General features: G+C 38.2%; 1 protein-coding gene across 1 annotated transcript; it reads left to right on the top strand.

Annotated features, from left to right (window-relative positions):
• The first annotated feature begins 1,522 nt into the window (after positions 1-1,522).
• Positions 1,523-20,432, top strand: R3HDML (R3H domain containing like). The gene is made up of 6 exons (XM_058174458.1): positions 1,523-1,624; positions 7,771-8,126; positions 11,834-11,952; positions 13,262-13,394; positions 18,204-18,319; positions 20,300-20,432. Exons 2-6 carry the CDS (start codon positions 7,866-7,868, stop codon positions 20,430-20,432), a joined length of 762 nt encoding a protein of 253 aa, XP_058030441.1. The 5' UTR covers positions 1,523-1,624; positions 7,771-7,865.
• Positions 20,433-22,002: the final 1,570 nt, after the last annotated feature.

The raw sequence follows: 22,002 nt of genomic DNA, 5'->3' as shown, positions 1-22,002 counted from the left end.
CTTTTGCACTGTCCCTGGCAGCAGTGGCAAATTATCAAGATCAGTGTTCAGAAGACATAATGAGATGCTATAATGGCACAAAATAAACCAACCTCCCAACTATTCTAGAGAAAGTGTGTGGATTCAACACCAAAATTCTATTTGAGAACATTGAATGTCATGAAGATTCGTATTCGATAAAAGGAGAAAGTGAGAATAATGTCTAAGTGCTTTGAGGGAGTGCCTAATACTTCAAAAGAGTTATTTCACTTTAAAACTCTTGAGTTGCAACCTATGAAAAATTTCCAGTGTGATTTCATCTGGATTTAAACAGACTGAGCAACTCGCAACATGCACATCATTTTACATAATTGAGGCCTATAAATTTCCATAAGATTATTAATTTTTAAAATCTTCCCCAGAGGGAATGGTGTTTTACTAGGAAATAATCAATGTTTATCATTTATAGTACTGTTCTATTAAAGCTTTTTCTTAAGTCCTTTCAGAACAGATCTGCATGCTTGTAAAAGCTTATGGCTTTTTAAAACAATCCTTTGAGATACAGGTAGTTCTCGTTTAATGACAGTTCACAGTCACAGCAAGAATAAAAAGGTAACTTTATTGTCTACAGTTCTCACATGTATGAGCTTTGCAGGTCTGTAAAGCAAAGCAAAGCAATCAGGATCTTTTTCTCCTCTTGACTGTTGTATAGTCAAGATGTTTTCATCTTGACCGCTGAATGCCTTGTTAAGAGGTGGCATGGAGATATAAACAAAATATTGATCTTAAGGGTGCATCCTAGTTTTTAAAAAATACTGATGTCCAGTCAAAAATCAACTTCCAGGGTAGTCTCCTAGAACTACCTGAATAATCCAGCCCCTTTTTCTACTTGACAGATCTTCAAAGAGAGCTTATCATGTCTCCCTGGAGTCTTCTCCGATCAAACCTCCAAGTTTTCTTGACAGGCTTTTCTTTCAAGCATTATATAATCTTGATTGTTCTCCTGTGGATATATTCCAATTTGCCAATCACCTTCCTAAAATGAGGTACCTAACATTGATATATCAGGTGGGGCCTGACCATCACAAAAGACCAAACCAATGAATTCTTTTGATTTTGACACTATAGTTCTTTGTTGAGGACTATATTTCTTTTTCTTTTTTTTAGAGCTGTATTATTTTAAATATTTTTAAACAGTCATTAAAATTAAATATTTTGAAGGAAACATTTGGTTCTCCTTGGAAATAACACTAGATATTGTAGGACACCTTGCAAATTGCATTTAATATGTATAGTAATAAAATTAATATACCTTTTTCTTAACAGTTAGACATTATTTTCAAAACTCAAGGGGCCTTGCCAATACAACAGTCCTACAAACTCAATCGCTATTGTCTATATTGCCAATGGGTTTGGTGTGATAGTGAGAAGAGGCTAAGAAGAATCACCTGAAAGGTTAAACAACACTAGCCAAAACCATATATGTGAAAACATATTCTTGGGATTTTTTCTAGATAAGTACAAATGTCAAAAGGAAGAGAGACAACAATCCAACTTCAATGGTTGGCACAGAATGATGATGATGACATGTCTGCAATCCACAGACAGCAGAAGCATAATGGAATTTGCCAGCAAAGGAAGCCAGGTCAAAGTTCTTGAAAATAAGCTTTGTTAGAAATAAATCCCACTAAATAAAGTTGGGATTATTTGGTCCAAATAAGCATAAAATCAAGCTGTAAAACATAGGAAGGGCTACAGGGCAAATCTAAGTCATAGAAACAAAAAATTCCCTCACTCTGTAGGCCTGGTGTAACATAACAGAACTTTAAGGGCATGTCATGGCTATTGACACAAAATGGGTGCTCTTTTGGGTATAACCAATCATAAAACACCAGAAGATTATCTGGAGAAGGTGTTCCTCATTAGTCTCTGTAGCTAAAGTATTCTGTACTTTCAGCACTCAGTTAATTCTTTGCTGAAGATGTGAGCACCTTCTAATAAGCACCTGAAAAAGTATTAGGTTTTAGCAGGGGTGAAATCTAAAAATTTTCCCTACCGGTTCTGTGGGTGTGGCTTAATTGGTGGGCATGGCTTGGTGGTCAGATGACTGGGTGGGCATGGCCAATAACAATAAATAATAAAAATAATAAACAAAGTATACAAAACAATAAATGGTACCAAAAACCATCTTTCACACTTTACACACACACAACACAACACAACACAACACAACACAACTGACTCACACACAATGTAAAAGCAGCTGCACTTCACCCAAAATGGTACCTGCAACAAGCAGGAACCTCACTCATCCACAAAAAGCTCAAAAACCAACTTTCACACTTTACACACACACAACACAACTGACACACACACACACACACACACACACACACAATGTCACACACAGCTTTTTGAGATTTTGTGTTTGTGTAGTTAGAGTGAAACGCTACAGAAATTCACCAAATCTCAGAAAGCTGCACAAATATTTTATTTTATTATTTTATTTTATTTATATTTTTTAGATCAGGGGTCTCCAACCTTAGTAACTTTAAAGTTTGTGGACTTCAATTCCCAGAGTTCCTCAGCCAGCAAAGCACGCAGATTAGTTGCTCACTGAGGAAATAGATTAGCTAGCAACTGATTCTGCCTGCATGCTGAAACTGCTCCTTTCGGGCTGGGAAAGCCATGCGTTAGATCAGTAATTAGGTAAGTGCCTTAGAATCTCTTAAAAGGAGGTTTTCTACAAGCTCATCGGCTCTTCTATCCTTTCATATCCTGGCATCAGGGTTGTTGGTTTTTTTGTACCCTACAGTATCTCAGCGATCTCTTTTATTTTCCAGATAGTAGCTGAAATTTCATCATTTTTTAGGTACAAAATATATGAAAACTTCTATTTGTTTTCGGATTGGGAAAGGCAGTTTGGTATAGTGTTTAAGATACTAGGCTAGAAACCAGGAAATTGTGAGTTCTAGTTCCACATTTGGCACAAAGCCAGGTGGGTGACCTTGGGCCAGTCACTTTCTGTCAGCCCTAGGAAGGAGACAATGGCAAACCACTTCTGAAAAGCCATGCCAAGAAAATTATCTAGGCAGCCTTCAAGAACTCTTTGATTCTCTGGGTACTAAATGAAATTTCATCATATTTTAGGAACAAAATTTATGAAAACATATCACAAAAGATTGACTAACAGAGGGATTACCTATTTGTTGATTTTTGTAACAATTTCATGATTAATTGTCTTTCTTGTAAGCATCTTTCCATCATCAAGACTAGATTATGAATGGTTGCTTGCCTGGCCATTTCTAAGATTTCTGATCTCTTTGATGAAGTCATCAAGTCCCGCTCACCTCTACTGTGGCTTAACCCAGTTTCTCATATGCTGCACTGTTTCTTACAATTCCACAGAGTTAACTTTTTCCACATTTTTTCAGTGGTTCTAAGTGCATCCAGTTAGATATAATAGAGGGAACACTGACTAGGAGACATAATTTTCATGTGTTGATTAGATTCAGAAAAGAAGTTATATCAATAATGATTATAGGCTCAAAATGTTGGAAGGGACCTTAGAGGTCTTCTATTCCAGCCACCTAGCCAGGAAAGGAATCCTGATACTATACCATCCCCTGCAGGTTCCTGCATATAATTTCAGGAAATTTCATCTTATTTATCCTGCAAGTGCCTTTAAGCAAACTCTGTTTCTGACTGTACTAGAATAGCCACAGAAATCAAAGAAATGCAGAGAAATTAAAGGCTGTAGGCATGAAAGTATACACACAATACCCTGGTTACATATTTGAACGCTGAAGTTTAATCTGATACTGTTCTCATGCTTTGCAAAAGAAATTTATTTATTCTAGAAGTTATATTTTCCCTACAGGAATATGAAAAGATAAATTTGCTTTCATGCCCTGGTGCACATAGGCTTTCTGGAAGCATCTGTCAGGCTGTCCAAAAGCAGATTGTTGGACTAGATTTTTTTGCTTCGATTCAGCAGGAATGGTTTTCTGATCTTGCCAGCTCTTAAACATTAGAAGCCAAATTGTTTTTCCTTTCAAGTACTATTGGAAGGATTAATATTTGTATGAAAGGTCTTGGTTAGCCCAAACATTTATCTCCCCTTTCTCTTTCTCTGTCTATCTAGTCATTAGAGACAATTGTTGGGATTTCTCCTTTGCTGACAGCAGTTTAATTGTGTGTATTTTTTGGCACACTGGAAGGTCCGCTCTGCAGATACCGTGTGCTTTGGCAAAATGGGCAGTCTGGACTGCAGGATAAGGCATCTATCAGGGACGCAAAGCCCACCAATTCCTGGAATACATATCTGGGGTGGGGAGGGGAGTGTTGCTCATTAGAGCTCTTTCAAACTGTGCCTGAGACACAGCTTCATTATAGGATGCTTTTCAAGTCAGCTTGCTTTACAGCAGTGACAGCCAGAACTGGGCCCCTCAAAGGCCAGCTCATTTCAATCAAATGAAAACGACAGTATGCTTAGAAATTGAAGTGGATGTCGCATGATAGGATTAGAAGCCTGGTAGCTTGCACCCCCTTGCCTGAACTTCTATTGGCCTTCTCCTAATAGAAGAGACAAATCATAATATAAATACTGCTCTTCCTGGATGCTTGTGAATTATTTAAAACCGGGGTGTCAAACTCGCAGCCCGCGGTCCAGATGCATCATGCATTGGCCATGTCAACGCCCAGTTTAGCGAAGGGGGAAAAAGTCACAATATGTCACGTGACGATGTGAGTTTGACATCCCTGATTTTAAATATCTAAAAGTTCTACAAAATGTATAAAATACAAGATGATATAGGTAGAATTAAGTTAGAGTACAGAGTGCAAAAGATTCTGACATTTTTTTAAAGTGTCGAGTAGAGTAAATGTCTTGGTTTTAAAACAGAAAGAGTAAGCGCATGAATTCAGGCAAACCAGAATGTCAAACTATAGTAAGAATAGTAAATTGCTTAAGGTAGAAAAAATAATAATGAGTTCACAAAAAACACACAGGTAGTCCTTGGTCGACTTACATCAATTCATTTAATGATTCTTCAAAGTTACAATGGCACTGAAAAAAGTGACTTATGACTGTTTTTCACAGTTACGACCTTTGGAACATCCCCATGAACATGTGATTAAAATTCAGATGCTTGGCAACTGGTTCATACTTATGACTGTTGCTGTGTCCCAAAGTCATGTGATCATCTTTTGTGACCTTCTAACTAGCAAAGTCTGTGGGGGAGCCAGATTCACTTAACAACTGTGGCAAGAAAGGGTCGTAAAATATAGTAAAGCTCTCTTAACAAATGTCTCGTTTAACAACAGAAATTTTGAGCTCAATTGTGGTTGGAAGTTGAGGGGTACCTGTATTAATAAATTTAATTGTGTCCAATGGAACATAAAAAGGATTATTTAAATTGTAATTTAAAAGTTACCTTATTGATTTAATAAATAAATAATTCTACGTAAAAATAAGCTTTATCAAGGGGAATACCAACACTGATTCTGCAAGAAACTTTTTCAATATTTTGACAAAGAATAAAATCTCATAGAGATATTCAGCATCAGGTCAGTTTGTAATAAGGCCATCAGGTCTTATCGCAAGTGAGATTGCTGATCTGGCATACCTTATTGAAACCTGCCTTGGCTCAAAAGGATGGGGGTCCCCTCTCATTTGCCTGACTGTTACATCAGGGAAAGGATGGAGGTATGGTATTTGTCATTTGAGATAAATGGCTGTTTGTTAACTTGGGCTCTAGGATTCAGTTTGGACTTTTGATACTGTACCAGTCTCCTGCTCTGTAGCATCCCCTTTGCCCAAATTTCTTGATTCTGTTGCCAGGTTACTTCCCAAACCTATGGGAAACCTGCTTTATCTGGTTATGCAATAGCTTATGGTCACCATGACAGCTATGTGCCTGTCCTAGGTCATCCAGGGCACTACAGAAAATAGTAGCTATATGCCTGACCTGGTTTTATTCTCAGAGCAAGTATATTCTCATACCGGGGGAGATTTCTGTTTCTCCCTGTTATTGTCAGATCACTTGTCAGATCTCTGGTGCTGCCTTCCACTGTAGGGAGGCTGGCTTTATTAGATCAATTCACACTAGGTAGCTGATGGATCCAGTTGGGTCCCGAGTAATTTTGGGGCTGTTGCTGAGGATCTGCTGCATGGTCTGAACAAAGTCCTGGTGGCTGCTTGGAATGAGAGGGAAACTGGGGTTCTGGATCAGGTTGCACCCAAATGGCATCTCCTCCTACAGGGCTCCCCAAACTCCCCTTGGTTTACAAAGGAGTTGAGGTTTACCTACAAGGTCACTTAAGGAATTTGAAGGCATCTGATGGATTAAAAAAAATCCTAAAATTCACTCAAAGTTGGTCTCTAGCCTTAGAGAAGGTTAACAGTTAACTGTGGCTTGTTAATTAAATCAGAGTCAGTTCATTTCAGAGTGTGCAAAGTATTAATAGCTTTAATAATCATAGATTGAAACTACAGCATCCATTTTCTTCAAAATTATTGGTATGGTTCCAAAAGATGTTAAGTTATAAACTTCATTTATAAACTATATTGGCTTGATTCACAGAGCATACTAAGATACAGAGAAATGTTTTGGGTAAACCCAGTGATATGGAGATATTGATATGGGTAATTTTTTGCAAAGAGATTAAGTAAAATCAATACAATTGCTCTAGTTGTGGGGCTATTTAATCTCAATATTATCAATCTGGAGTCAAGGGCAAATAGTATTGTAACTGATGCCATGAACTAAGTATTTGGAACACAGATCCTTCAGTTTGAAATGGCTTACCTGAGTATTTCTAGCTTTCTACATCTAGATGAAAATGAGTTTTGTCCTTGTTTTCCTGACCAATTTCTGCCTTCAGTAGAATCAGGGTTTTCTTCCAAGCAGACAAGTATAGGATTGCACTGTTAATGTATTAATTGGATAGCCCTTGCAGCTTTCCCAAGCTCATAACTCTTAAAAAGCAGTGATACGTGGTAGAAACAAGGCCATGTGTACACAGGCAAAGAGTCATAAATTGCCCAGTTGAGCACTTTTCAGTCTTTAAAACTTTCCCCAAGGCAAGAGTTCAGATACAGATTCTGCATCAGATTGCCATCAAAAACTTCTTGGAATTGGCTGTGTTAAATCTGTCTGCCACATGTGTCTGTGTGTAGGTTGTTTGTAAGGGTCACTTTTTGAGTTAACTGCGGCTGAAGCAACTAACATTTCTCAACTGTTCTTGGCACAGCTTTCAAGGTATGTAGTCTGGAGAATGTCCTCTTACTAGCGTCTTTGGGGAATATCAGAAAATATAAGTTTTTTCTAGGGTTAAAAAAGAATGAGAAGCTGATTTTACTCCCCTATGTATAAGGATTAGCCTCTGCATTTTCTTAACTCACTTTTTACATTTTTCTTGTTTTACATTTTTGCCTATTGTGATTTCAGTTTATGTAGTAGGTTTGCTTAGTGAATTGATTACCTGTAAAATCAAAGGTTAAACTGATTTGGAAGTATTGTATTAATTAGTATCACTTTAGCAGGCACATGTGAGCATTTTGTATCATTCTTGGATAGACAAAGAGGGGAGAATACTTCTTCAAAAGCAGCACTGACAAAATATGTCTAGACATTTCACAGCTAATTTCAAGCATTTGATTAATTCAAATTGGCCAAACATTATACTTTATTCTCTTTAAGTGTCTTTCGTGTAGTGAAATTCAGATTTCATTCTTTTGTCTTGTTTTCAGTAAAATGAAAAATTAAACATTTTCTGTGATTATTTTAGGTTCATAAAGCAGAGGAAGCAAGAAGGCGCCTCCAAACTGATTGCATTAACCAAATCAAACATTGATTCAAGAGAAAAAGTGTGCAAATCCTAAAATGACTCCTTTGTGCGTGCAGTTCTATTTTAGTGGCTTAATCTTCTGGATGATACAGAAATCAAGCTTCTTCATGCTGCCCAATACTACTGACCTTCTTTACCCCTCCAGCATCCCTGACACTAGAAACATTTCTATCCATGGAGAATCAAAGATTCGCAGGAAACGTTATATTTTTTCCAGGGAAATGAGTACCCTTTTGAGCTATCACAATCAAGTGCGGGCACAAGTTTCTCCTCCAGCTGCCAACATGGAGTATATGGTAAGTTTCTTTTGTACTTGCTACTTGGGGTTGGAAACAGCACATTGACACTGAGAAAACATAAACTATAAATTGATTGTTTGGTGGACAGCTCCTTTGAGGTGTAGTGGAAAAGTTCTGCCAATTCCCCAAAGCTTTATTTTTAAAGTTGGACAAACTATTTTAGTAACCTAAACAAAATATACTAGTCAATTCAAGCTCACACACCTGGTTATCTACATTCATTACCAGACACGTGTCCTGATAATCCACTGTAGCTTGGATAATTATCCCCTTTTTTTCCTGGCAAGATTCCTCTGCTGAAGAACGGAGGATGCAGAATTTTGTCAAAATTCCTCATACATTTTGGTGCAGTAGTGCAGTACTTGGTGAAGATGATACTTGGTGAAGTATCATTTCTCAACTTTTATTTGTCAACCTATAATGCAATAAAACTATAACAGCTTCCTTCTCATTGTGAATAAGTTTAACTTTTCTAGTGAAAGCAGTTCTTTATGTTTCTATGTACCTAAATATCTCATGATTTCTGGCTGTGACAGCTTGGTCTTCGAAGAAAGAAAAAAGTGATGTAACTGGTTCATGCAATAGACAAAAGATTTGTTTTGGTTTTAGAGAATTGCATGAAACCCAATTTGTCAAATAGGCTGCATTAACAGAGGGATAGAATCAAGATCACATGAAGTGTTAATGCCACTTTATAATGCCTTGGTAAGACCACACTTGGAATACTACATCCAGTTTTGGTCACCACAATGTAAAAAAGATTTTGAGACTCTAGAAAGAGTGCAGAGAAGAGTGGCAAAGATGATTAGGGGACTGGCGGCTAAAGCATATAAAGAATGGTTGCTGAAATTATGTATGTCTGGTTTAATAAAAAGGATTAGAGGTGACATGATAGCCATGTTCCAATATCTCAGGCATTGCCACAATGTAGTGGGAGTCGATTCGCCAAAGTACACGAAAGCAGGACAAGAAGCAATAGATGGAAACTAATCAAGGAGAGAAGCAACTCAGACATTTCCTGACAGTTAGAACAATTAAGTGCGGGCACAAGTTTCTCCTCCAGCTGCCAACATGGAGTATATGGTAAGTTTCTTTTGTACTTGCTACTTGGGGTTGGAAACAGCACATTGACACTGAGAAAACATAAACTATAAATTGATTGTTTGGTGGACAGCTCCTTTGAGGTGTAGTGGAAAAGTTCTGCCAATTCCCCAAAGCTTTATTTTTAAAGTTGGACAAACTATTTTAGTAACCTAAACAAAATATACTAGTCAATTCAAGCTCACACACCTGGTTATCTACATTCATTACCAGACACGTGTCCTGATAATCCACTGTAGCTTGGATAATTATCCCCTTTTTTTCCTGGCAAGATTCCTCTGCTGAAGAACGAAGGATGCAGAATTTTGTCAAAATTCCTCATACATTTTGGTGCAGTAGTGCAGTACTTGGTGAAGATGATACTTGGTGAAGTATCATTTCTCAACTTTTATTTGTCAACCTATAATGCAATAAAACTATAACAGCTTCCTTCCCATTGTGAATAAGTTTAACTTTTCTAGTGAAAGCAGTTCTTTATGTTTCTATGTACCTAAATATCTCATGATTTCTGGCTGTGACAGCTTGGTCTTCGAAGAAAGAAAAAAGTGATGTAACTGGTTCATGCAATAGACAAAAGATTTGTTTTGGTTTTAGAGAATTGCATGAAACCCAATTTGTCAAATAGGCTGCATTAACAGAGGGATAGAATCAAGATCACATGAAGTGTTAATGCCACTTTATAATGCCTTGGTAAGACCACACTTGGAATACTACATCCAGTTTTGGTCACCACAATGTAAAAAAGATTTTGAGACTCTAGAAAGAGTGCAGAGAAGAGTGGCAAAGATGATTAGGGGACTGGCGGCTAAAGCATATAAAGAATGGTTGCTGAAATTATGTATGTCTGGTTTAATAAAAAGGATTAGAGGTGACATGATAGCCATGTTCCAATATCTCAGGCATTGCCACAATGTAGTGGGAGTCGATTCGCCAAAGTACACGAAAGCAGGACAAGAAGCAATAGATGGAAACTAATCAAGGAGAGAAGCAACTCAGACATTTCCTGACAGTTAGAACAATTAATCAGTGGAACAACTTGCCTCTAGAAGTTGTGAATACTCCAATACTGGAAGTCTTTTAGAAGAGATTGGACAACCATTTGTCTGAAATGGTATAGGATTCCTGCCTGAGCGGGGGGGTGGTGGACTAGAAGATCTCCAATGACTCTTCCAACTCTGTCATTCTATTCTATTCTATTCTATTCTATTCTATTCTATTCTATTCTATTCTATTCTATTCTATTCTATTCTATTCTAAATGTGAGCACTCCATCAATGTACCTAAGTTTTTTTTTTTTTAAAAGTTGTGTTTGTGTAAAAAAGTTGTGTTAGATAAGGAAAAATGCAAGGACACTTGCATTTTCCTTAGTTAAGTAGCAAGGGAAATTTCTGAAGAAACATGAGCTGTATATCATCTTTTTCAGTAATCATTTGGGAGTTATGTTTTTGAAAAATTCTTATCTTAGAGAAACCTTATAATATTTATGAAACTTTTAAGTAATATGGTAAAGAATTGATTATTCAGTTTAATCAAATCTGAAAGTATAAGTCCTACTTTTTGTTTGAGTATGCTTTAATATCTGGCACTGGATTCATAGATTACATATTTATGAGTCTGAAAGCAGTGATGAGGAATAGCTGTGAAATGAACTGGAGGTAGAATAACTGATGTTCTTACAAAAGGTCCACATTAATTTAAAAAGCATATGCATGATGCTCAGGTAATATTGAGGACAATAATTGAATATTTTAGTGTCCTCTAATATGGTAGGATGGCCTTGGGCTAGGGAGAAAAAAGAAGGAAAGGTCATTTTCTCTCAAACATAAACTCTGCTTGCATTAAGAAAGTGTGCTAAATAGATGTCCAGGCATACTCAATTTTAGCTAGATGATTTAAAATCCATTAAAATTCTCTTTAATTTTCTACCCTCAGCCTGAAATGAAGCAATTGAAATTGAATTATATTACTTACTATATAGCTGATACATCTGTAGCCAGAGATAGGCAACCTACTACCAGCAATTCTCAGTTTAGTATTCAAAATGTCTCTGTGAGCAAGCAATCCACATCCAAATCTCTTGTCATCCAGGTAGGTAGGTAGCTGGTAGGTAGGTAGGTAACCAGGAGGCAGGCAAGATCCTGTGAATCCTTCTAATAGTGGTCCTCTCTATCCCACATTGTTCTAACTTATCAAGAAGAAAGCTGTGGTCTACTTTGTCAAATGCCTTAATGAAGTCCAAGCATTTCCCTGATTCCCTAATTTATCACAGTTCTTCAGAAATAAATCTTTATTGTTTGTATATATCAATATTTTCCAGAAGTAAATAAGAAGTAAGTAAGTAAGTAAGTTCTGGGTCAGTCAACTAAAAATAGTTGCCAGTGCCAAGTTATACCCAAAGAAATTTAAATTGCAAAAGAGAAGAAAAAATCTTACTCATATCAACACAGTCTTCCAGGCCATATTTAGTTTATGTTTTCTATATTTCTTTGTCCTGTGGCATGCATCAAGTCTAAGACAGGGGTGATGAATCATCTACATGGTAGCCAACTGCCTGTTATATGTTACTTTTTTATTATTCTTATTTTTCTCACTTCTCATGAAAGATATGGGATGAGAAGCTAGCCAGATCTGCAGAAGCATGGGCAAAACGGTGTCTATGGGAACATGGACCTCGACAACTGATGACATTGATTGGGCAAAACCTTGCCATACACTCTGGCAGGTAAGGAGTGTCTTTCAGCAATGCTTGGGTGTTTTGTGATATCAAATGGAGCCAAACATCTTGCAGAATTCCTGAGAAGTTGCTTCATTTAAAAAACAACCACCAACAAATCAGATTAACAAGGTAGTCCACTTCTATTCAGTCCTATATAACCTTAGCAAATAAATCAACTATGGTCTTCTGACTATGCATTTCTTTATGATCTCAGTATACATATTGGTGCTGTAGCTGCACAGAATCCACAAAGCAGTCTTTAAGACTTTTTTTGTGTGGCAAGCATGGCTATAGTATTCCCACTCCTGTGCACACTTCCAGCTGCCTTATAAAAAGCAGTTTGTGAATTCTTCAGTGTTTACGTTAAGCAAATTACCTTTTTTATTTTCCCCATTAGTTTTTCTTCTTTTTTGTAATAAGATAGTACATGTGGCATATTGCCTTTCCTAATTTTTTGGAGGGGCAGAGGTGGAAGGGGGAGAGAGATTTATTTTTTAAAAAGGAAAGCTTACAAATAAAACAAGAAATTGTAAATTATAAATGCCTACAACATTGTAGAAGTGAATCTTAATAATAAAACTATTTTCTGTTTTAAGTAGTTTCTATAAATTCTGTAAATGTCTGCTTTGTACTTCTGTCAATTTCTTTGCTTTTTCTTCATCGTTTCTCCTTGTCTGTTCCTGACTGGACTTCTGGACTCTTCTTGTCTTCTTCCAAAGCCTTGTTCCAGTTGAGGGAAACCGTTTGAAGAACTTTTGCCTCATGTCATTCTGAGGGAAAGAAATAAACTCCTCTCTCTTCCCACTTTTCTTAGCTGTAGCCTCTTTTCCTGTTGCCTCTTTTCATCTATCCTTTCATTTGCCTCTTTACTTTCACTCCTGGGCTTTGGCTCTATTATTCAGCCTCTTCTTTGCAAGGCCTCTGCCCAGAAGCCATCTTGTCTCCCCCCCCACCCAACCACAACTCTTGTCGAATACAGCTATTTGATTGGCAGCTGAGTTGTCCTGACAATGGGGTGGGCCAAGGAGAGAGGCAGAGGAAGGTACCCAGAGGTTTTTAATCCTGTCATCTATCTGATTCTTTCCAGTTTATTTGTCTAGTTGTATTGGAATTGCAGAATTAGTAGTATTAGTGGATTCTAGAGATACCCATATTTGATTCTAGAGATACCCATATTTGATCTCTTGGGGGAGAAAAGATGTAGATGTGGCACCATATGCCATTTTCCCCTGTCAAATGATTTGGATACTGGATTTATTTGCTTCTCTTATGAAAAGAAATGGATAATTCATACGCTGTGTATGGTCCTCTGTAGGTACTATTCAGTGATGGACCTAGTAAAATCTTGGTATTATGAGAAGCAACACTACACATTTCCTTATCCCCATGAATGCAAGCCTAGATGTCCTTCCAAATGTAACGGTTCTGTTTGCAGCCATTATACCCAGGTAAATATTTATTTTATGTCTATAGCCATTATAGCTAGGTAAATATTTATTTATTTTTTACTTATGTTTAAATTGACTATGTCATTTTTCAAAACCAGGTTTTCCAAGAGCAGCTTTAACATATTGACATCAGACTGAAAACACAACAGACCATTAACTAGACTTACAGAACAATATTGTGCCTAAGGAGTAAAAAAAAATGACATTTGGGTTAGGTTATACAGATCCTTTCATTCGCCTTATATGTGTGTGCATATATTAATGCTTGTAACCATGCAAGCAAAGTTGAATGGATGGATGTTTTTCTAATATTAAGAAAAATCCATTTGGTTCAGATTAGCCAAATACTTTTGGGTATTCCACATTACAGAATCATAGTTTGTAATCTCAATAAACTGTTCTCACACAGATTTTATTTCCAAAGATGTAATTCCTCCTTCCATTGATTCATTGATTCACAAGTTGCTCTCTTTTGTAAACAAATAAAGCAGATCCATCGATGCAATACTTTTCCAGGTTTTTTTCTTTTTGAAATATATCATTTCCTGTTGAAATGATTCAATCTCAAAGTGTTCCCTTTATCCATTAAAGAGATCACAAAAATTTGGAACATAGGAGGTACATTTTAATCATATGATTATACACTTTCAATTCTGAGAGAAAAATGTTTGAACAACAGGTTGACATTAAAGGAGATGAATAATTATCACAGTCCAGCCAGAAAGAATCATCCAGATGTTTATAAACACAACTTCAGGTATTTCTGTTTACATCCACACTGAAATGGTCATTTAGACATCCTTAAGAAAAAATGGATACCTTTTTGGATGGATCCTTATCCAGGACCCTTGATCAGCTGTGTATCAAGGTCTATCCATAACCAAAATTGATTTAGGGTATTAACACTATTCATTTTATGCTCCTGTTCAAGAGCATGGCCAATTTGATGAACTTATTCCACAGATAATTCATTTATTTTTATGTCTGGTAGCACAGATTATTCAGTCAATCATATGGCAATCTGTTTTTACTCTTCCCATTTCTAGACATGATTTTTCTTTCTCTGTGAACCTTTGAGACTCTCTCTATTTAAACCTGATGAAAGCAAAGTGCCTAAAACCCACAGAATGGTCTGAAATAATGCATTCAAGCTTTTACCTAGGAATATCTATGATTCTGAGATAATATTAAATGTCCTCAGACTTGAGCTACTTTGTTTTCCAAAGTGGATCAGCAAATATTTCCCATCTTAAAGCAGAAGTAAAATACCCCAACATTAATTAATGTATTAGATCTCCTTTTTCTTGATTCTTGTAGGGTCCATGCAGGAAAATCTTTTTTATGTAATCTCCCTATATTGTTTGTAGAATTTTATGCAACAGACATTTCATCTTTCACTTGTAGTTTTCTACCATGGCTTTACACTTTTCTTTGGCAGACAATAGTAATGGAATACTAATTCATCCATTGCTTTCAGTTTTTCTTACATAAGAAGAAAGAAAAAGAAAAGAAACACGATAGGTGCCAAATACCACTTGCTTTATAGCACACGGAGCCCTTCACTGGAAATATTCATAAAATTTCCCCCCGTCCCCAGTAGTCATTCCTTCCTAATGGCTAGGGTTGCCCTCCACAGATCAATTCTTACCTTTTTTTTCCATGAATGGAATTGTTTAAAAAGGGCTATGGCTAAGATTGGTAGTCCATGGTGTCCATTCATACAAGGTAAAGTGCAGAGTGCTGGAGAAGACTCCTGAGAGTCCCATGGACTGCAAGGTGAACAAAGAAGTCAGTCCTAGAGGAGATCAACCCTGACTGCTCTTTAGAAGGCCAGATCCTGAAGATGAAGCTCAAATACTTTGGCCACCTAATGAGAAGGAAGGACTAACTGGAGAAGAGTCTAATGCTGGGAAAGATTGAGGGCAAAAGAAGAAAGAGATGACAGAGAATGAGGTGGCTGGATGGAGTCACTGAAGCAGTGGGCGTGAACTTAAAAGGACTCCAGAGGATGGTAGAGGACAGGAACACCTGGAGGTACGCTGTCCATGGGGTCGCGATGGGTCAGATACGACTTTGCAACTAACAACAACAGCAACAATAAAAGTGTAGAGTAAAGTTTTTCAAGACATTATTCATCAACATGTGAGGATCAAGCTGTTAATTTATTTTTATTTATTTATTTATTTGATTTCTATACCGCCCTTCTCCCGAAGGACTCAGGGCGGTGTACAGGCAAGAATAAAACAGACGGTACAATATACAAATTTAAAATGCAGTTAAAAAACTTATTTTAAAATTGGCCTGAGAAGTAAAATATATAATAAGCTAAAAAAACCCATTTAAAATTAATTTCTAAGAATTTAAAAATTTGTTAAAATCAATTTAAGCCAGCCCGAATAAAAGATGTGTCTTCAGTTCGACGGACTGTCCGAAGGTCAGGTATTTGGCGTAAACCGGGGAAGTTCGTTCCAGAGGTGGGAGCCCCCACAGAAGGACCTTCCCTGGGGCCGCCAGCCGACATTGCTTGGCGGACGGCACCTGAGAAGTCCCTCTCTGTGAGGCGTCTGGTCGGTGGGAGGCATGTGGTAACAGCAGGCGGTCCCGTAAGTACCCAGGCCCTAAGCCATGGGCGCTTTAAAGGTAGTAACCAACACCTTAAAGTGCACTCGAAGGCCACAGGTAGCCAGTGCAGTCTGCGCGGAGGCGGTGTTATATGGGAGCTCGCTGAGCTCCTTCTATCACCAGCGCAGCTGCATTCTGGACTAACTGAAGCCTCCGAGTGCACTTCAAGGAGCCCATGTAGAGAGCATTACAATAATCCAGCGAGAGGTAGCAGCGCGGAGTGACCGTGCACAAGGCATCCCGATCAAGGAAGGCGCAACTGCGAACCAGGCGAACCTGGTGGAAGGCCCCCTGAGACGGCCGTCAAATGATCTTCAAGCGACAGCCGTTCATCCAGGAGGACACCTAAGTTGCGCACCCTATCCTTTGGGGCCAATAACTCGCCTCCAACAGTCAGCCGGCTGCAGCTGACTGAATTGGGGTGCCGGCATCCACAGCCACTCCGTCTTGGAGGATTAAGCTTGAGCCTGTTTCTCCCCATCCAGACCCGTCGGCTTCCACACACCGGGACAGCACTTCAACAGCTTCATTGGGGTGGCCTGGGGTGGAGAAGTACAGCTGGGTGTCATCAGCGTACAGCTGGTATCTCACCCCAAAGCCACTGATGATCTCACCCAGCGGCTTCATATAGATGTTGAACAGAAGGCGAGAGAATCGACCCCTGCGGACCCCACAAGTGAGGTCCCTCGCGGTGACCTCTGCCCCCTGTCAACACCGTCTGCGACCGATCAGAGAGATAGGAGGAGAACCACCGATACGGTGCCTCCACTCCCAATCCCCCCAACCGGCGCAGCAGGATACCATGGTCGATGGTATCAAAAGCCGCTGAGAGATCTAATAGGACCAGGGCAGAGGAATAGCCCCTGTCCCTGGCCCTCCAGAGATCATCCACCAATGCGACCAAAGCTGTCTCCGTGCTGTACCCGGGACGGAAGCCGGACTGGAACGGGTCTAGATAGACGGCTTCATCCAGGTATTGGGGTAGCTGTCGCGCCACAGCACTCTCTACAACCTTCGCAACAAAGCGAAGGTTGGAGACTGGACGATAATTACCCAAAATAGCTGGGTCATAATGATGCATAATGATGCAAGAACTGTGAAAATTAAAATTGTTGGCAGTCTTGAAGTAGTATTTCTTGTCTGGGAAATTAAGAGTTCATATAGATTTAAATGAAAGATTTGTCAACTGTCTTGCAATGTTTGCCCCCAATGTTTGGGGGGGGGAGGTGTCATTCTCCACTATATTCTGATGCTAAAGTTCTATGGAGATAAAATTCTATCTGGGGTCAGGGGCCTATATGTTACTGTTTACACCCCACCCCCTGCTCCCGCTCATCTTTTAATAGGGATACAATAGTATTTTATTTATGTCTTTTAGCTCTGTATACTCTATTTTTTATGATTGTAGGTTGCCCAGAGTTACTCTGCTGTAAGAAGGGCAGCTAATACATTTTCCAAAAAACAAACAAATAAAATAAGATACCAGCAACACTTGACTCATATATGTTTTGAACAGTTCCTTTCTTCCTATTTCTGCTTGTCCAGATAGGACAAAAATAGGATGATGTGTTGAAATGCTGGTAAATATCCACCAGATGGTAATCTCACCTTTCCATAATTTTAAGCATGGGAAGCAAGAATATTTCCTCCCCTCCTCCTCATTATCAGTGCTTTCTTTATGGAGACTTTCAATTATTAGGTCCATCAAATTTTGGTTAAAGAGATCAGTCTTTGCCAGTCTTTTCTTACACCTATTATCCATAGTCAGCCTGGCCATTGATTGTAAATGTTGGAAGTTGCTGTGCAACACATCTGGAGAACATCCACTAGGGCAGGGGTCTCCAATCTTAGTAACTTTAAGGTTTGCAACTCCCAGAGTTTGCAGCTCCCAAAGCTGGCTGAGGAACTCTGGGAGTTGAAGTCCACAAGCCTTAAAGTTACTAAGGTTGGAGACCCTTGCACTAGGGGCAGGCTGACCTAGACTATAACCTTTAGTGGATACCATAAAAGGAGCATAGGAAAAGTTCAGCTGAGACAGATCAAAGTTCTGTAATGTAGAATATAGTCCTGTTTTCTAGGCCTTGAGCAGGTAGCCAAATGCTTTTTGAAATGCACTAAGGGAGGCATGGTTATATAGGAAACACTATATATCAGTATATCAAAAATGTGCTAATGTCTTCTTAACAGATGGTGTGGGCTTCCAGCAACAGAATTGGCTGTGCTGTCCACACTTGTACCAATATAAATGTGTGGGGAAACACATGGCGGCAAGCGGTCTACTTAGTGTGCAATTATGCCATCAAGTAAGTAACCTGTTTGAGTGTCATACAGATATGTTAGATGGCAGCCTTCCATAATTATGGGGAAATATAGGTATTGTTCAACAATTCAGTTTTAAGTTGAGAAAAGCTGACTTTAAAAAGGAATCATCGTTGATAGAGAGCAAGATTAGGATTAGTATAAGAGTTAATATAAGGATATAGAGGAGAGAAGAATGTGGAACACAGAGTATCAAGGAACTGTTCTTGATGAATTCCATAGTGCCTTCTGAGAACTGATAGATATTCTTGAGGGGGGAAAATGGTAAAGGAAGAGGCATAAACAGAAAGACTACAACATATATGCAGACTTCTCTGAATCTGGATCTCCATATAAAATGTGAGTGTATGAGGAAAGAAACCAATTTGCAATGAATTATTTAGGATTGAAAATGGCCAGAGGGATGTCCATCCTTGTAATATCATATACTTTCAAATATCCTTCATATTTAAAAATACAGTTTGTGGGAATTCTTATAATGTAAGAAGCAATTCATATAATGTAATTTCTTTATTAGAATACTCCAAATACTGTTTTAAAAACTCTGCACATTACTGTACTACAAAAAATAAACTCAACAAATAATACTCAAAAGTAGCCCATAATTTGCCTATTGTTTCTGGCTCATTGCACCTCTGATTGATGTACTATTCTGGATCTGCCTCTGTTAATCTTGCCTGAATGTCAGTGAAGTTTGCCATGTTGGCCCTGAGTAAGGTTATTCAGGCCCTGTTCCCAGTTGTGTCCAGCCTCTCTAGCAGCACAAGCCAAAATGGCCATGAAAGTCCCAGGAGGGTTCCAGGATTAATGACTGGAAGGGAAGAAGCATGATCATTGCAAACTACAGTGACCCATCAGAGCTGGGTATATCCCAACCACTGACCATATTGGCAATTGCATCATTGGTGAGGCATGCCAGATTGCATCCATGGCAGAAATGGTGTTGAGAGAAAAAGAAAACACTTAAAACTGGAACACTTCAAGATGCCTTAAACTGCCTAAACTATGTGATGAGACAAGGCAGTATGAGGGCATGGCAGAATATAGTATATGCTGCAGTGAAGGGGAAGTTAAATATCCCTTCTATAGGAGTGGGAAAGGTGTTTAATTATTCCTAATGCAGAGAGACAGCAGCATCTCTAATCTTTCTGGTTTGCTTTTTGTTTGAGTTGCTATCCTGCCAGTCTGTATCAATGGTGAACATGACCAACAATTGATCCTGTTCAACAGTGAGGTCTAGGTATCATGGAGAAAAGTTTCGCTGATAATAAATAACCCCCATACAAATGGCAGGGGGATGAAATAAAGCTTGCTTCCTCCCATTTCCATTTCCATTTCCATTTCTATCTATACCACCCATTTTACCTAGATCATTCTGAATAATATACTAGTTTGTAAGGGTCTCATATGAGTCAGTTTGGTGTTATAGTTAAGGCTGACCAGGGTAGAAAACAAGAGACTGAATTCTAATCTTACCTTAGGGATAAAGCCAACTAGGTGATCTTGAGCCTGTTATGCCTCTTAGCTCTGTGAAGAAGGCAATGACAAACTGCTGTCTTCTTGCCAAGAAAACTGTAGGACAGTGTTGAGTGTCAGCGTTTAGCGACTGTAGTCTAGACAACAGATTTCCTGACATTTTGTCAGCAACTACTGTATATCTTGTATCTTCAGAGATCTATTTGCTGTCAAAATGCCAGCCATGGTTTCCAATGAAATGTCAGAAAATTTGTTGTCTGATCACTAAAACCTGGAGCTCAACACTGCCCAACAGAAAACAACCTGAAAGCCTACACCTGTATAAAACTTGAATTAGAAGGAAGGAAGGAAGGAAGGAAGGAAGGAAGGAAGGAAGGAAGGAAGGAAGGAAGGAAGGAAGGAGGGAGGGAAAATAGATAATAATATGCACCACGGTAGTATCCAGAATGAGAATATTGCTCATGCACTTTGCTTTTCTTTGTTTGCAGGGGCAATTGGATAGGAGAAGCACCTTACAAAATGGGGAAACCTTGTTCAGCCTGCCCACCTAGTTATGGAGGCACCTGCAGCAACAACATGTGTTATTTGGGATTCAAATCCAACAGAATTGGTTGGTTCTGAACATAGTATGTGTACTTTGAGCTCCCCTCTATGTTGAAATTATGGAAGGAATACTCACTGAGGGAGATGATAGAAGATTGGGCCAAATGTAAAACAGATGTCTAATTTTTCTTATAAATTCTTTACTTATAAATACGCCTTCATTCGAATAAATTCTACATTTCTTTCTCTAGCCATCCACCCTTTTCCAATCTTCTATCCCATAATACAGCTCCAAATATATTTTGACATCCGTACATATGCTCAAGAGCCAGCATTTCTCATAATTTTAAGTAGGGAATAAATTCTTAGATTTTGTTTATTCTACATTCTTAATCTGATTTCTTTATTTGTTGTAGGATTATGCCATTGTAAATAACAGAGGGAAGCCAATTTGACAGGCATCAAGTAGCATTTAAACCAACAAGTAAGTGTATCTCTAGGCATTCCCTGGAGGCATTTAAAGAATCAACAGGAAAAGAATTTCCGATTTACAACTGAGACCAGTGTAGTGCATATGCTGTTGAACTGGGGAGATAAAGGTTGAAGTCCACACTCAACAATGGAACACATTATTTTTCATTGTAACCTTTCTTACAGGGATATTCCTATTATGTTAAAATGAGTGGAGCGTGCCTTCTTTATCACTTTGATAAGGTGGAAAGGTAACAATAAATAACACCACATTTTAGCCAGTAAATGTAATATTGATGCAAGTTTGAATATTTTAAAGTTAATGAAATCATGTACTACTTCTTTCCCATCAAGGTATTTTTGCTTTTGTCTGAATCATGGAGTCAAGTTATAATAGTTGATTAACTTTCATTCTTATTATAGTCATTTTTTCTTCTTCTTTTAATAACAATTGAACACACTAATTATTTTTATTCCTCCATTACTCAAAATTACTCTAATTTTTAGAGTAATTTGATTTTTTTGATCTTTTTAAAAGAAAATGTATTTCAATTGCCATTTCATTCTCTTGCAATAATGTTTCACTTGGATTTGATGACAAAAGTCCACCTTTGATTTGCACATAGCAAATGTTTTGCCAAAATGTGTCTCCTAGATTAAATAAGAACATCGTCCTGATTATTTTATATATATGCTGGACATATATGAAGAACATAGTTCTCAGTAAAATCATTAATCTTTTTGGTGAGTTGTTTAATGGGTTACATTAAAACAGTGCATTCACCATACATTGTGTTTGTCTCATTCATATAACATTTATTTTGTCTTCTTTGATTAAGCACTAGACAACTTGTGCACCAATAAGTTATCATTTCAAATATATTTCCTTACCTAAACAGAGAAACAGAATGACAAAGGGCGGGCAATGTGGGATAAAGACTATCACTGCTAGATGGATTCACAGTCAGCTGACCAACTGCACTCAGTGTGTACTCTCAATGAACTATATGTACATGGAGAGAAGCACACAGTGGTTCTGTCTTAGGACCAGGGGTGAAATCTACTTACCTTTCTTACAGATTCAGAAGTGCACGTGCCCCACGCACGTGTCACATGCATGCGCAGACCTTCTGCGCATACGCAAAACCTTCTGCACATACACAGAAGGTAAAAAACA

The sequence above is a fragment of the Ahaetulla prasina genome, chromosome 3, assembly GCF_028640845.1.
Source record: "Ahaetulla prasina isolate Xishuangbanna chromosome 3, ASM2864084v1, whole genome shotgun sequence".
In the NCBI taxonomy this organism is placed as follows: Eukaryota; Metazoa; Chordata; class Lepidosauria; order Squamata; family Colubridae; genus Ahaetulla; species Ahaetulla prasina.
Note: the sequence above shows the minus strand (reverse complement) of the source record. Positions and strands in the feature narration are given on the sequence as shown.